Here is a 15,552-nt window from a genome sequence, read left to right as displayed (position 1 = left end):
TCACAGCAGCCCAGCTCCAGGTTGAGCCGTTGTTCAGCATCTCAGCTGTAGAGGGCAGTGTCACTGGCCCTCATATGTGGGATCCGAACCGGGGCCCTCGGGCATCCCAAGCGAGTTCTTAACCATCGCTCCACTCGGCCGGCCCTAAAAGATACCTATTTCATATTAATTCTCAGATAACAGTTTATCACATTTTATCATCTGAAATTGGGATGTGTCTTGAATTGGTTGTGGTTTAGGTTTTAGAAACATAAGATAGTAGTGTTATCTTAAAATTGATGGCATCTTAGATTTGAAGAAATATTTTAATACTCGTATTTCTTTGTAAGGATCAAACATTTTATCCTTTATAATTTGAACAATGGTTTTAGAAATCGATATTTTCATTTCATTGAGTTTTGACAAATGCACATACTGTGCAACTACCACCAAATCAAGATAAAGAATATTTTTGTTACCCCAGAAAGACCCTTTGTGCCCCTTTGAGGTCATAATTTTCCTGATACATCCATTGATCTGTTCTTTATTCTTCTAGATTAGTTTTGCTTGTTCTAGAATTCCATATAAGTGGAATGATATACAAGCTGTGTCTGGCTTATTTTGACGAGCAAGTGTTTGAGACTCATTTATGTTATTGTGTGTATCAGAAGTTGGATGCTTTTTATTGCTGAGTAGTATTCCATTCTATGAATATATGAATGTACTACAACTTGTTTATGTATTCAGCTGTTGGGAACATTTGGATTGCTTTGTTTTTGCATATTACAAATAGAGTTGTCATGGATATTCATGTACAAGTTTTTTTAGTGCACATATAATAATAAGAACCAGTGGTTCTTATTCATATTCATGGATATGTTTCAAAATTTAATTTACAAATTTAGTCTCTGCTATTTGCTTTTTCTTAGAGTTTGCTAAATGGTATTCTGTATATTTCAGTTAATTATTGCCATCAAAGGAAGAATCTCAGTATAGACAGAGTCTGAATTAGATATTATTATGGTCCTCATAGTTTAGACAACCTACAACTACTCTGATATCATTTCTATTCTCATTGTCATTTGATATTCCCATTTCCTGAATTTTTATTTGTCAGATGATATTATAATCTCTTCACATCTGCTGTTATTTAAATTGTACAACAGCTGATGTAGGTTCTATTACTATCCCCATTTTATAGATGAGGAAACTGAAGTACACATAGTTCAGCTATTTATAGTAAGTGGTAGAGCCAGAATTATTGGTGGTTGGATTTCCAGACCTGCCCCTGCAGTTTTATTTAACTTGAAGATATATACTAATAATACTCATATTTTACAATTATACTATCATGTATATGCTTCAATGAAAAATTAAATTCAAAATTTCAACTTGGGGTACAGAAATGCATTCTACCTCTAATGCCCTCACTTGTTTCTGCTCTTTAGCACACCTGATCAGTTCAGAGTTTTTCTATCCAATTCTCTTGCCTTGCTTTGAGGGAGCTACTTTACTAGTTTTTATTAGCTTTGTCTTCATAGATGTGGTGAGTACAGGTAAGGTGGCCCTCGTTTCTCTTGTAGGTTAAGATTGCAGTGATTCATGATTTGCGTTCATGATTGCAAGTGTAATTTGGGGCAAATTACATTCTCCATGCGTCAATTTCCCCTTTTTAAAATGGGGATAAAAATCATTATTTACCTTCTAGGATTTTTGTTAAGATTATATGAAAAAGTGAACTTTTATTCTTCAATACATATTTCTTTGATAATAATTAATTGTTATTAAGCAGCAGACCTTTTTTCTGTCTTCATAGTCCCTTCCATTTGTGTCATAGTTTGGAATTGTTTTGAACTGGAAATAATTTCTCTAAATTGTAAATGAGACCCACAAGTCTTGATTTCCCACATCCTCACTCCAGTGATTTTTAGCAACAAATTAGCTCTGAATCTAAAATTTGATTAGTTGTGTATAAATGATCTGAAATGGGTTATACAAAAACACTGGTGCGGTATCCTTATTTTAAGTTACTCTTTATTTTCTGACCTAAGCTGAATATTCAAGATCTGAGTGTTTTTAGTATAATTAAGATAAGTGAAGTCTGTTTGAATTAGTTTAATCAGTGTGATCCAATAGCGCTTAATAACTGAAGTTTTGGATAGAAAGCTACAGGTCTTTTAGTAGACTAGATGGATATGTAGGGTAGAAAATACACATTATCTTCCTTTTCCAGAATATTTCAAATATAATTAATTATGATATCTTGAACAGGTTCCAGCAACAGATAGAAATGCTTTGAGTTCACTCTGGGGAAAACTGGCCTCTGAAATTTTAATGCAGAATTGGGATGCAGCCATGGAAGACCTTACGCGGTTAAAAGAGACCATAGATAATAACGTGAGTTAAACTTTTTTAGGATGATGCTCTGAAATGTCTGTATGTTTTTCATACTTTCTGATAAGGGAAACACTGTATACTTAAAAAAAATAAAGAAAGAAAGAAAAGAAACGAAATTAAAATGTTTGGGTTAGCTTTTGTTGACCTTACATAAAAATCCTAGTGGGTTAGTGGGTTGGTTGGTTTCACTGAATCTGCTTTAAGGAAGCTGTCAGATTTCTTTTGGCTCTTAGAAAAAAGAACTCAGTTTTAATTTTTGTTACCACCTACTGTTTTTTATCAGTGAAAATGACACAATACTGTTAGTGCTATTTATTATTGAAAACTCTTTGTAGAAGATGACAGTTTTCATCTACAATAAAACTATTTCTTGTGGAATGTTGAGTTCGTTTCTTGCTTTTAAAATGTTTTCTAAAATGAGTATAATTTACAGCCTCTGTAAAAATGGTTTAGTGGACATTATTAAATCTGTCTCTTAAGAACAGAAATTTTGAATGTTGAGGATCGTGCAGAGTAGAGGGTCCAGGAGATTGGACTAGGATCATAATGAACCTAGTACATGCCTTAGAAGGTTCTCATTTTTAACTAAAATCCTGAGATCAGCTGTGCTTATTCCCTTGCCTCTTTCTCATTTATTAATATTTCTTATGTGTATGTACATTTTTTTTAACTCTTTAGTCTGTGAGTTCTCCACTTCAGTCTCTTCAGCAGCGAACGTGGCTCATTCACTGGTCTCTGTTTGTTTTCTTCAACCATCCCAAAGGGCGTGATAACATTATTGATCTCTTCCTTTACCAGCCACAGTAAGTTATTTTACTACATAATTTTGGCTTTAATTATGTGAAAGTATATATATTTTTTAAACTTAAAAATGTACTTCACTCTAACATTTGAATTTGTTGTCACCCATATTTTCCCGTCTTCATGTGGTATATATTCTTGTTAATTGAAAAGCTTATATGTAACTCTTAAGTAAATTATTTGATAGACATGTACTCTGAGCCCTTTAAAGTGCTATTTAAGTGTGGTCCCTGGGCCAACAACATAGGTATTGTGCAGATGCTCAGGCCTTACCCTAGAGGAACAAAATCAGAATCGGCATTTTAACAAGATTCCAGGAAATCCATCTGTATATTACTAAAGCTTTATAATTAAGGCTCTAGGCCATATTGTTTGGAAGGACTATATACATCCCAGGAAAATCCCTTTTATATCATCTTTACTTGATCATCCAGCTTTTGGTGATAAGAAATTCACTGCTTGGGCCGGCTGAGTGGCACGGTGGTTGAGATGGCCTGGGACGCTAGAGGGCCCCGGTTCGGATCCCACATATGAGGGCCAGTGACACTGCCCTCTACATCTAAGATGCTGAACAACAGCTCAACCTGGAGCTGGGCTGCCGTGAGTCACCGGCAACGGCATAGGCTGTAGCCCCTGCTGCAGTGGGTTGCCATGGGCTACTGTATAGCTGCAGCCAGCAGCCAGCGTGAGCGGCCAGCAGCCGCAGTGAATGGCCTTCCAGAAGCCGGCGACTGATCTGCCTCTCCCGGGAAGAGCGCAATGATGGTGCTAACTTGGGCCAGTGAAACAACATCCTCCACAAGTAGACTGAAGAACAAAGGACAGCAACTTGTCTGTTTCCCTCCCCACAATCCCCCAGCGCTGTTCCCATCCCCCAATTCCCCAATTAAAAAAAAAAGAAATTCACTGCTTTATTGTTAGCTAGAAATCATTTTTTAAATTTATTCTTCCAGTTAAGATCAGTGCCTCTGAATCTTCTGTCCATGATTTCATATTTAGTTGGAACAACAGAAAGCAAGACTGCTTTATGAAAACACTTCAGATTTTTGAGGATAATTTTTCCTCATCTCTCCTTCCTTCAGGCTAAATATCTGGTTTTATCAAGTCACATAGGTTTTCAGATTCTTTGGTATTTTGGTTGTTGTCCTTAGATAATCGCCAGTTTATCCATAGCCTTAAAATCTGGATCTTACAATTGAAATCTTATATTGGGTTGTCGGAACAGACATGATGAATTTTTTTCTGTTTTTCGTTGCAAAAAGGCATCATGACTTTTCCGACAACCCAATAGGCTTATTAGATCTAAGCTTTATGGATTATAGTGGCAATATTAGCTTCTGTGACCAGTATATATGCTTATATTAAAAGAGCCCAAGATTACAATAACATAACTTAGCAGTTGCTTCATGATTTGGCTGGCTTATATTGACTGTATTGTTGGCTAAATTTCACATAAACACTTTGAGCCTTATTTGTGCTATTTGTTAACCCAAATGAAGACATAATTCTATTACATTTCACTTGATTTCTGTCACATTATTGTCTGTCAAATTAACATTTTAACTTTTTCTCCAAAATGCATATTTATTTTAATTTTAAAAGGAAGCTTAGGAATAGACAGTGTAATACCCTTCTGATATAAAACATTAATTGAACAACTTGTTTTTAAATTGTGAAATTTTCAAAGTCTTAAAAATAAATTAATACTCTGTGGTGATATTTTTGCATAAGTTGGTGAGACATAACCTAAACTTAATCACGTTAATACATATGGTCTTAAAATGTTCATTTTAGTAAGATTTTGAAGACCAAAAGATTTGACCTCTTCAGTTAAGTCGTTATCATAACCAACTGGACTTCGAATTTAAGAGAAATTTATTAGTAGTAATACAGACCAAAAAGTATTCGGCCATCCAAGAAGTGCCAGTAATTGTTTTTATGTAGAAACGGAGAGCCATTTTTAAATGGTGTATATTGTGTTATCTGCATTAAATGCTAAGTGTTCCCCTGAATCTAAATAAAAGCAAATAGAAAGTAAATTAGAAGCACTTTTTAACTGGTTTATTTTTCATATTAACATTACAACTTAAATTCAATATTAATGTATTTAGTCTGTATTAACCTGACATACTGATCCAGTATGTTAAAACTGAACATGGGCAGAGGATCTTTTAATAGGAAATTATGTTTTTCTTTCCTTGAAAACAAAAACGAAAACTACATGGCATTGAGTGAGGTACAAGACAGTGTATGGTCTTTGCCTGTGTTCCAGCATTAAATTTTAAATGTAAATGACAGAAGATAAAATTGTATAGTTTGCATAGCATAGGTTTATTTCTTTTTTATTAGATATACTTTATAGCATTCAAGTATGCCTTCTAGAGTCATAGTATTCACTAATGTGTACGTAACTTTCATTCTATCTGTGTTGTTCCTCAAATCCTATTTGTGGGAAACTCAATATTAAAATTGTATAGATAAAATTTTTAAATTTATATATATATACACACACACACACTTTACTGCTTGCTGGATGCTATGATAAGTTACGTATAAACTGGAAAGATATATAAATCATAGACCATATGTTGAATTAAGTAAAAAAAAAAAAGCTAGTAAAAAGGGTTAAAAACCCATTGTCTGCTAAAATAAGATCCTGCGAGGGTGGTATTAACTTTGTTCTGGCCTCTGGCGCTGCGAGCTCGCAGCTTTAATTGGCAGTATTCTAGACCAGGGGTCGGCAGACTTTTGTGACGGAAGAGCCGCCAGGGGTCAGCAAACTGCGGCTCGTGAGCCGCAGGCTCTGAAATAAAATTGAAAATGAAAATAAAACTATCATAGATTCACTTATAAAATTTTTAAAGAATATTATTCATGTAAGGGTGATTATGTAAAAATATATTTATGTTTCTCGAATAATTTTTAAATTGTTGTGAGGGACAGGATTGGCTCTTCCAGGGGTCGGGAAACTTTGGAGGCAGAACATACCCAAAGAGCTACATGTGGCTCATGAGCCGCAGTTTGCCGACCCCTGTTCTTGGGGTAGATTGGTGAAGAACAAAACTGTTCCAGCCTCCAAAAGACTGATATATAAAACCAAAAGGCCAACAATCATTTATACTGAGAAGTGTAAATGCTAAGAGGACTAAGTATGTGAAATATTTGGCCAGATTGTTCTGACACTGTAGGTTTAGTACATAGGAAGCCATATAATAAACAGAAGGTTTCTTTATGAGTACTTGGAATCAGAGTAGAAAATTTATGTGACTGGAATGTTGAATGACACCATCAGGTTAAGTTGTCCATTTTCACAATAGGGATAGTCTTGCACTAAGACCAGATCATGAACGTTTTATGGCATGTATGTCATCTTAATGACATCCTAATTTGAATGGCATTGCCAAGATTTGCTTTTTACTTCTCTTTTCATGATTCCATTTCAGATCAGTACCTCTCTCTGTGCTCCTATCTTTCTTCCTCTGACTACCCCATATTGATTGAAATAGTACGTTAATAGCTTTTCAAGGTTTCCTAATCTGGTAGCTTTCTCTTACTAAATTAACTAATCTCCCTCTGCTCTGGTGCATTGTGTGTTTAATCCTCTGAGGGCAGTCTAATTTTAATTTCCCTTGTGCCCTGATTCTTGAGAAGTATCTTTTTCCTGTACCCTTGTACAACTGTTGTATTTTAGAAGAGGATTTTTTATTTGTGGTACTGACAACTACAATCTCATGCAGTAGTTGAGACTTAACCAATACTGGATGAATCTGGAGTATCCAGAAAAAGGATTGGTAAATCATTGCAAGAAATTTGGGGATGTTGGTGAGTGAGTAAAACAGCTACATACCTGTCTTTAATGTTAAGCTGTCCATGCATCTTATAAAAAAAAGTTCTGTGAGAATTTCAAACTCAAGAATTAAGGATATATTTCTCAGTATTTATGGAGATTAGTCAACCATGCATTGAAATGAGAAGAGATTAAAAGCAACAGTAACATGTAGCATTTTACTACCCTCCTGAAGAGTATAACGTATAAGATTGTCTTAAGAGTTGATTGATATCCCCAAAATCAAAGATAGGAGGATGAGCCTACCCTTAATGAGCAGATTTGATCCCCCAGACCATTGGAGCCTGTGACAGCTGGCTCCATTTTTGACACCTAGTGGATGGGTAAGTATAAGACAGCCCTTCCTGAACTCAGCCGTAGAAATTGCTAGAAATTGGCCTTCCATGCTACTTACTTAGTGGAGCCAGTCTTCTCTGGCTTTTGCAGTTATGTATATATCCAGAAAGGAACATTAAATGCAGCTGACTTTTGAATATTTTTAAATAGTGAAAGGAAGCATGCAAACAAGAAAAATAAAAATATTCAAACCCATTGTGAAAATTCTATAATGCAAATAAGGGGGAAACACTATAAATTAATTCCTGACAACCTATGGCTTATATGAAATTACAACAGAATATATTTAATTTACTAGTAGAACCATTTGTGATGGATATTAGAAATAAAAAGGTAGTTTATTGAGATTGCAGAAAGTTTTAATATAATAAACTTTTACAAAAGGAAAACAATGCAAAAAAGTAGATTTTTTTATTTTAAAGTGAGATAAAGTTTCATGCTCATAGATATATAACTAAAATAACAATTTAGAATTAAGATTTATTAAATTATCAAGCTACATTCTACAAAAAGGTATAATGCCTTCATTTGTATTTCCATTGTTTGTATACAAAAAAAGGCAATGCTGCATGTCATTTAAAATCTCCCAATAAATTTTAAAAAACAGAAGCTTAATTGTAGCTTTTGGACAGATAACAGTCAAACTAAAAATTATTAAGTCATATAAATAACTGAATCAAAGAAGAGGTTAAATGTTCATAATTATGAAGTGTCTGCCAAAGCAGCACTCAAAAATTAATTCACAACTTCGAGTACTTAATTCAGCTTTTAAAAACCTTGATTAAAAGTGCAGAAAAACAACAAAGGTAGTGAAAATAAAATTGGCAATATATTAGAAAATGTTGAAATTAATCTTAAAACTGATAATTCAATGTCAAAAATGGAAAAAATTAGAAATGAAAATGGCTTTATATGACAAATGATTTAATAAAAAATAAAAATCATAAGGAAATACTATGTATATTTGCATGTTATTTTCCAAAACCTGAATTACCTCAGGTGACACAAGTATAACCTTATTATATCAGTTAACTGAGGAAGGAATTGTGAGATGTTTTTTGTTTTGTTTCACTTTTTAACAGTTCCACTAAAAGAGGACTCAGCTGTGATGGATTAATTGGTCATTTTGAAGCATTACAAAAAGTATGTGTATATAGGGGGATAATTCTCCATCTAACTTTGTGAGGCAAATGGGATCCTATTGGAACATTCAATGACAGCCTTTCACCCCCTTTAAGACCCAAATTAGATACACACAATGAGGAGTCATTGGCTGATTAGAAGAAAAAAAATCAACATCAGAATTATCTTTGGGAATATTATTGTTACAGGTAAAAATGGTTCTTAAACTTTTTGGTCTTGGAATCCTTTTCTTAAGTATTAGGAATTGTTGAGTGCAGTTTTGTTATTTGTTAGTTGGCTAAATCTATTGATATATACTGTATTAGAAATTAAAACGGAGAAATTAGAAGTATATTTATTAATTGACAAATATTAAATTGATGATAGTTGACATTTTTTATGAAAAATAACTTTTTTAAAAAACAAAAATTTAGTGAGACGAGTGACATTGTTTTACATTTTTGCAGACCCTTTAATTACTGGCTTATTTTACAGCTAGATTTTTATAGCTGCTTTCATACCTGATTTTGTGAAGGATATGAAGAAAACCTAGCCTCACACATATACATAGAGGTGTTTTTTTTTTTAAATAGCCTTTTCAGATAATTGTGAATATTCTTTTTGATAATATACCAAAACTCTACAAGTAGTGGTTTTTTTAAAGGTTACTGTAATGTGGAATCTGAAACCTTATCATTCAATTTTTTGGATTCTAAACTATGCTGCATTACAAAATATATTGGTCGGCCTTATACTTTAAATGGATCTTTTGCCAGGGCATGGTTTATTAACATCATGCATTGGTTGTTTGGGAAATTCTGGTTCAGTGACTTACACAGGTATTCCAAATATGTTGACCAGATACAACACCAAAAAAATCACATTAATTAACGTTATTACTAACCCCATTAAAAGGGTTTAAAGTATTGGAAAGTAGGAGTGACATATATACACATTTTCTAAAATTCTATTTTTTGAAAGAGCTAATTATTAATTTTATCGTTTATTTTTCTTGAAGGATAAGCTCTTCATTTTCTAGAAAGTATCTCCCATATGCCAAAGTCTGAATAGCTTTGGTTTGTCTGTCATTCTTTCAAGTAAAAATAGTTCTGTGAGAAGAGCAGCGAGTTCAGCTTCCAACTCAGTCATGCAAGTGCTTTTCCTTAAGACAACCACGACACTAACGTATATAGCAGAGGAGCTTTATGCACACTTTCCATTTAGTCATATGGAATATTAAATAGATTAGTTTACAAGGGTTGACATTTTTTTCGTTAATAATTTCTACTGCCTAATCAAAAGGATATAGTTAAAACTGGGTTTTTTTTGTTGTTGTGTTTTACTGCAAAAGTATAGTGGTGAAAAATAACAGTGACTACTAATATAGTACGATGCCACTACTCTGATGTGTGCTAAGGTTACCAGAAGGCTTTGTTTACGATTCAGTGATTTTTAGTAACTTTACCAAGTGGTGATCGCTATCACCATAAATCAATTTTTGAACATTTTCTCCCACCCAGTGAGAACCCTTGTGCCTGTAAAACTTTTTTTTAAATAACAGAAGCAGCCTGTTAGCAAAATATGGAAAAGAAAACTTCTCAGTTATATTACAATTTTGAATTTCCACCAAAATACTGTGCTTACTGTTTTCACTTGTCATAGGGTCAAGTTACCACCCTTTTTCTTCCTCATTAGTAATGTCTTCATGGCTTATTTTGATTTTTGCTTGATTCTAACTTTTTATGAAAATACACCCAGTTGGCTTGATGGATCATTATTTCATTTTCTTGGATTGCATATTCTTTAAGTAGAACAGCAATATAGCATGTAATTTGCATTGATATATCTACAGTCGGTATGTTTTTCAGTGGTCTGATAGATACTAAACATTAGTAGGGAAAATATATTCTTCCCATTTTTAATTTCTAATAGCACAGTAATACAATTTAATGTGGTTCATAAACTGTATGTTAAATTGATAGTTTATTTCAGGCTTAAAAAAAAAATAGAACAGTTCTTTGGAGATAAATTATACTTTTGTCCTTGAAGTGAAAGTTTAGATGCAAGTGCAGGTGATAGTCTCTTACATCATATATATTACCATTTCTGCCATAATTTATTCTAAATCCAAAATGGAGATGATTTACACATTTGAAATTTTTGAACTTTTAAATGTAACATAATATATAAGATAAGGTATCAGGAATAAGATAGAGCAGTGTTCGTAGGCTATTAGAGATGAGGCTTTGCCACCAAATGTAGACATTATTAGGGGAAAGAATGCGTTTGTAATACAATGCCCTAGTTATTCTCCAGTTGTAAAAAAAATAGATTCAAAGGTTAGTTAGCACAAGAGTGTTTAATTTGTTTCCTAAATAAAAATAACATACATTTCCTAAGAAATTTCAAGTTTTACTATTAACAGTCAACTAGATAGTGTCTAGTTGTATTTATCCTGACTGACCTTTCTGCCTTTATTTTTCCAATATTTTCTAATTGTTCTTGATCTTTTTCATGTTTTCTGATATTTTACCTGCTCTAGCTCAGGATGACCTCTAAGATCCCCATCTAAAAACCCATCCTCTGAAGTTCTACTAAGTGTTCTCCCTCTTTTGTTTTTTCAGTTTGTCTTTCTGGAAATGCCCTTCTCGTCTTTTTTTTTTTTTTTTTTTTAACCTATCCAAAGTCTGCCTGTTTTTCAAGCTCCAGCTCCCGTTTACTTTCTTCATGAAGTCCTATATATTGTGTCTGCCATATATTTGGTATTTAGCTATGTAATGGCTTTAAACAAAAAACTTACAATTGCCTTATCTCCCCAATTAAATTACAAGTGTATTTGAGGGCAGAATTTTTATTGTTTATATTGTTATAACATCCTGCACATAATAGATACTTAACATCCTGCACATAATAGATACTTAAATATTTTTATTTTGGGGCATGGTTTGTCTTACCCTTTGATACTGAATGTTCTGACTTGCAATTAGAAAACTGTAGAAAAACTTCATAAAATTGTACAACTGGAGCAGGGTTGTGCTTGAGAAAAAATAAACGTTTTTACTGACCTATCATGAAATTACATTTCAGAACAATAAATATTGAGGCTCTTTTTTAAAAAAAAAATTATAAAGTTAGATTTCAATAATAGGGGTGGTTGGTATAGCCTCTGTTCTTACATAGTTTATAACCCAAACAAATAACACAAGAAGTAGTATAAGAACATATTTAACAGATGTATTGTACATGCTAAAATAGGTGTGACAGCCATCAGTGAGACCTGGAGATGTTAGAAGGGTCCAGTGAAGATGAAAATTGATCTGACCTTTGATTTGCAATTGACAGAGAAGAAAGGAAATGATAAGAAAGAAGTAGAGCAAAAGAACACAATGGTCATATGTAGGCTGTAATCCACATCTGTGGTCTTCCTTGTATTTGAACTAAATATGTAATTATTGATCTCTATAAGAATGTAAACTAAGATAACTTCACAAGAATCACCCTTAATCCCCACTCCCTTCCTTTACATATCAATCTATACAGATGCATGCATACATTGCATACATGGGAAGGATCACTTCTGCCCTAGATGGTAGGGAGTCCCTGCTATGTTTGGAAGTCAGGAGTCATGGTGATGCTGTATACTGGGTCTGCAAACTATGGATCATGGTCTAATAAATCTGGCCCACTGCCTTTTTTCTGATGGTCTGTGATATAAGATTAGCTTTTACAGTTTAAATGATTGAAAAAAAATGAAAATAATATTTTGTGACATGTAAAAATTACATGAAAGTTTTAGTGTCTATAAATTTTTGTTGGAACACAGCCATGCTCATTGTTTTGCATACAGTGGTCCCCCTTATCTGTGGGGGATAATGTTGCAAGACTCCCAGTGAATATCTGAGATCGTGAATAGTATCAAATCCTATATATACTATGTTTTTTCCTATACATACATACGTACGTACATACATACATACATATGATAGTTTAATTTATAAATTAGGTACAGTAAGAAATTAACAACAATAATAATAAAACAACAATTTTAACAATATATGTGATAAAAGTATGTGAATGGCTTTGGGGCCTTTATTAACTAAAATGACGGTTACATGAACACAAGCACTGTGCTACTACAACAGTGGATATGATAACCAGGTGGCTACTAAGTAACTAATGGGCGGGTAGGGTATATACACGTAATGTGGATCTGCTGGGCAAAGGGATGATTCACTTCCCAGGTGGGGTGCAGTAGGACAATGAAATTTTTTTAAGATTAAAGACATAAAATCTCATTACAGATAAACATTTACAATAAATTTTAATGATACGGGTCATAAACTTTTGAACCTAATTAAGTAAAGAAATTCCATTCTTAATCATTAGTAGACCTGTATTACAAAATTTTCTACTCAACTGTTATATTTTTTAACCTTGTCAATAAAATATTTTGGAAATTTGTTTTCTCTTTATGTAAATACCTGCATAATGCTCTCAATTTTGCCTCTTGACCTGCAAGCCCTAGAATGTTCATTATTTAGCCCTTTACATAAATGTTGCTAACCCCTGCCATATATTCACAGAAATAGAGAGGTGATTTCCCAAGGAAGTCATCCTCCAGAAAAACAGAAGATATATGTGGTACAATGATGTAAAGTTAGGATAAGTAAAAATAAATGTTTAACATCATATACAATAAACTTAGTTTTTATCCCATATGGACAAATTTATGAATGAGTTTCATAAATGCCTACTAAAATTACCACTTCAAAACTGATACTAAAAAAAACAATCATGCTTTCCTGAGGTTGTACATGAGACTTCTAAGCAAGAGAGTACAGAGACAAACAAGTGTTCTGAACAAATATTGCAGTTTAAAAATTTCTGCCTAATCTCAGGCTTAATTTTTCAGATAATGAAACTTTTAACTGATTTGTTTAGTTAATCTTTCCTGTAAATTGTTTTATTATTGAGTGAGTTTTGATTCTTTTCTGCCTTGCTTAAAGAGGATTTAAGTGGGGCCAATTGGGACTAGATATTAAGTGTTAAGTTATTGTCAGATTCTAAGGTCCTCTAAAGAGTTCAAATCACATTTTATGAGGAATCTGCAAATATAAAGATTTATTAATATCATAGCCTGGGAACACTTGGAAGATAAGGCATCTGAGCTGGACCTTGAAGAGTGGGTAGACTTTAGATTTCAGAGGCTTGTGTTGGGAAGAGCACCCTGTGTAGTGTGAGGACAGCAGGAAGCAGTCAGTGATGGTGTGGTGGGAGATGGAGGTGGAGGGTACTTTCAGGCTTGAATATTCAAGCTCAGAGAAATGGACTTTATTGTGAAATTTTTCTAAGCTTGGCATCGTTCCTGGCACTCTAAGGTACTCCTTGTATAAAAACTGGGGAGTTATTTAAGGAAACTTGAGTGGGAGAAATACAGGATAAACACCAAAATGACAGAGGGTGGCCAGCTGCAGATCATCAGAATAGCAGGATTTGCTAAATATCAGTCAAGACCCAGTTGACAATTGTCTGACATCTAGTCCTTCCTTTCTAATTCAGAGTGTTACCAATTTAACCAAAGCTCTGTAAAACTTTAATACTTTCTTTCTCTCTATAGTTTCCAGTCTTTCATTTCCTGAATTCTTTAATTTATGTAAGTGCCTGATTTTCTGTTTGTTGTGATTTGCACACAGAAGGTTTTCACACGCTTGTTCTAATAGATGAATGACAAAGGCATAGTTTAGTAGTCTTTTGAAACAGACTGATGAAATGAATAAAGATCTCCACAATTCTTTTACTCAACAGTGATAATAGGATTATTTACCTTTTTTTTTTTTTAAGGTTTTATTGGGGAACTGGGGGAGGGGAACGGTGTTGGGGAAGGGGACTGGCCAAGTTGTTGTTCTTCAGTCTTCGTTGTGGAGGGTGCCAGTTGCCATCTGGCTTCCTGTGGGCAGCTCGTGGCCTCTAAGCTCATGGTGCCAAGTTCAGTCTTAGTTGCGGGTGGGCATAGCCACTATCCCATGCGGGAGTCGAACCAGTAGCCTTGTTAAGAGCTCACGCTCTATCCACTGAGCCATCCGGGCGGCAGCTCAGCTCAAAGTGCCGAGTTCAGTCCTAGTTGCAGATGGGCATAGCCCACCATCGAACAGACAGCCTTGTTGTTACACCAGCTGAGCCATCCTGCCACCTATTGGCAGCTCAGCAACAGCTCAGCTCAGGCGCAGTGTCACGGGCCCATGTGGGAATCTAACCGGCGGCGCTGTTGCTCAGAGCTCGCGATCTTAAGCCAACTCTTAACTAACTGAGCCACTCGGCTGGCCCAAGCTTATTTACCTTTTAAGTGAGTCTCCCTCTCACTCCAAATTGGGGAATACCAGGTGGCATTCTCATCACTTAGTTTCTTTATTTCCTTGGAGAAGATGGCCCTTATAATATTCATACTTCAGTGTTTGCAATCTTAGGTTACTTAAACAGTGCAATATAATGAGATGTTTGAGTGCTTTCTTTAAATTACATGTGATTGTGCCGGCCATGTGGCGCGTTGGTTAGGAGTTGGCTTGGGACGGCAGTTCTGAGCAGCAGGGCCCCAGTTTGGATCCCATATGAGGACCAGTGACGCTGCCTCCTCTACAGCTAAGATGGTGAACAACAGCTCGACCTGGAGCTGGGCTGCCGTGAGTTGCTGGCGACGGCATAGGCTACAAGTAGGGCTGGCCGGCAGCGGGCGTGCGCTTTCGTGAGCTGCCATGAGCGGCCGTCCAATGACCGGTGAGTGACTGCCTCACCCAGGAAGAGCACAATGATGATACCAGCATGGGCCAGTGGAGCGACATCCTCCACAACTTGAAGGACAAAAGGACAGCAACTTGTCCGTTCCCCTTCCTCGATTCCCCAATGCTGTTCCCCTCCCCCAATTCCCCAATTAAGAAACTCTTAGGGCCGGCCGAGTGGCGCGATGGTTAAGAACTCGCTTGGGATGCCAGAGGGCCCTGGTTCGGATCCCACATATGAGGGCCAGTGACACTGCCCTCCACAGCTAAGATGCTGAACAACAGCTCAACCTGGAG

General features: G+C 35.1%; 1 protein-coding gene across 1 annotated transcript in view; it reads left to right on the top strand.

The window, feature by feature from the left end:
* The window catches only part of EIF3E (eukaryotic translation initiation factor 3 subunit E), a 51,576-nt gene that overhangs the window by 17,372 nt on the left and 18,652 nt on the right, over positions 1 to 15,552 (top strand). Inside the window, exons 6-8 of the mRNA XM_019624571.1 lie at positions 2,251 to 2,376; positions 3,055 to 3,181; positions 7,341 to 7,347. Of these exons, the coding sequence (XP_019480116.1) occupies positions 2,251 to 2,376; positions 3,055 to 3,181; positions 7,341 to 7,347 (260 nt within the window). The remainder of the gene's footprint in view (positions 1 to 2,250; positions 2,377 to 3,054; positions 3,182 to 7,340; positions 7,348 to 15,552) is intronic.

The sequence above is a fragment of the Hipposideros armiger genome, unplaced genomic scaffold (genome assembly GCF_001890085.2).
Source record: "Hipposideros armiger isolate ML-2016 unplaced genomic scaffold, ASM189008v1 scaffold_593, whole genome shotgun sequence".
Taxonomy (NCBI): Eukaryota; Metazoa; Chordata; class Mammalia; order Chiroptera; family Hipposideridae; genus Hipposideros; species Hipposideros armiger.
The sequence above is the reverse complement of the archived record's forward strand: the minus strand, read 5'-3'. Positions and strand labels throughout refer to the sequence as shown.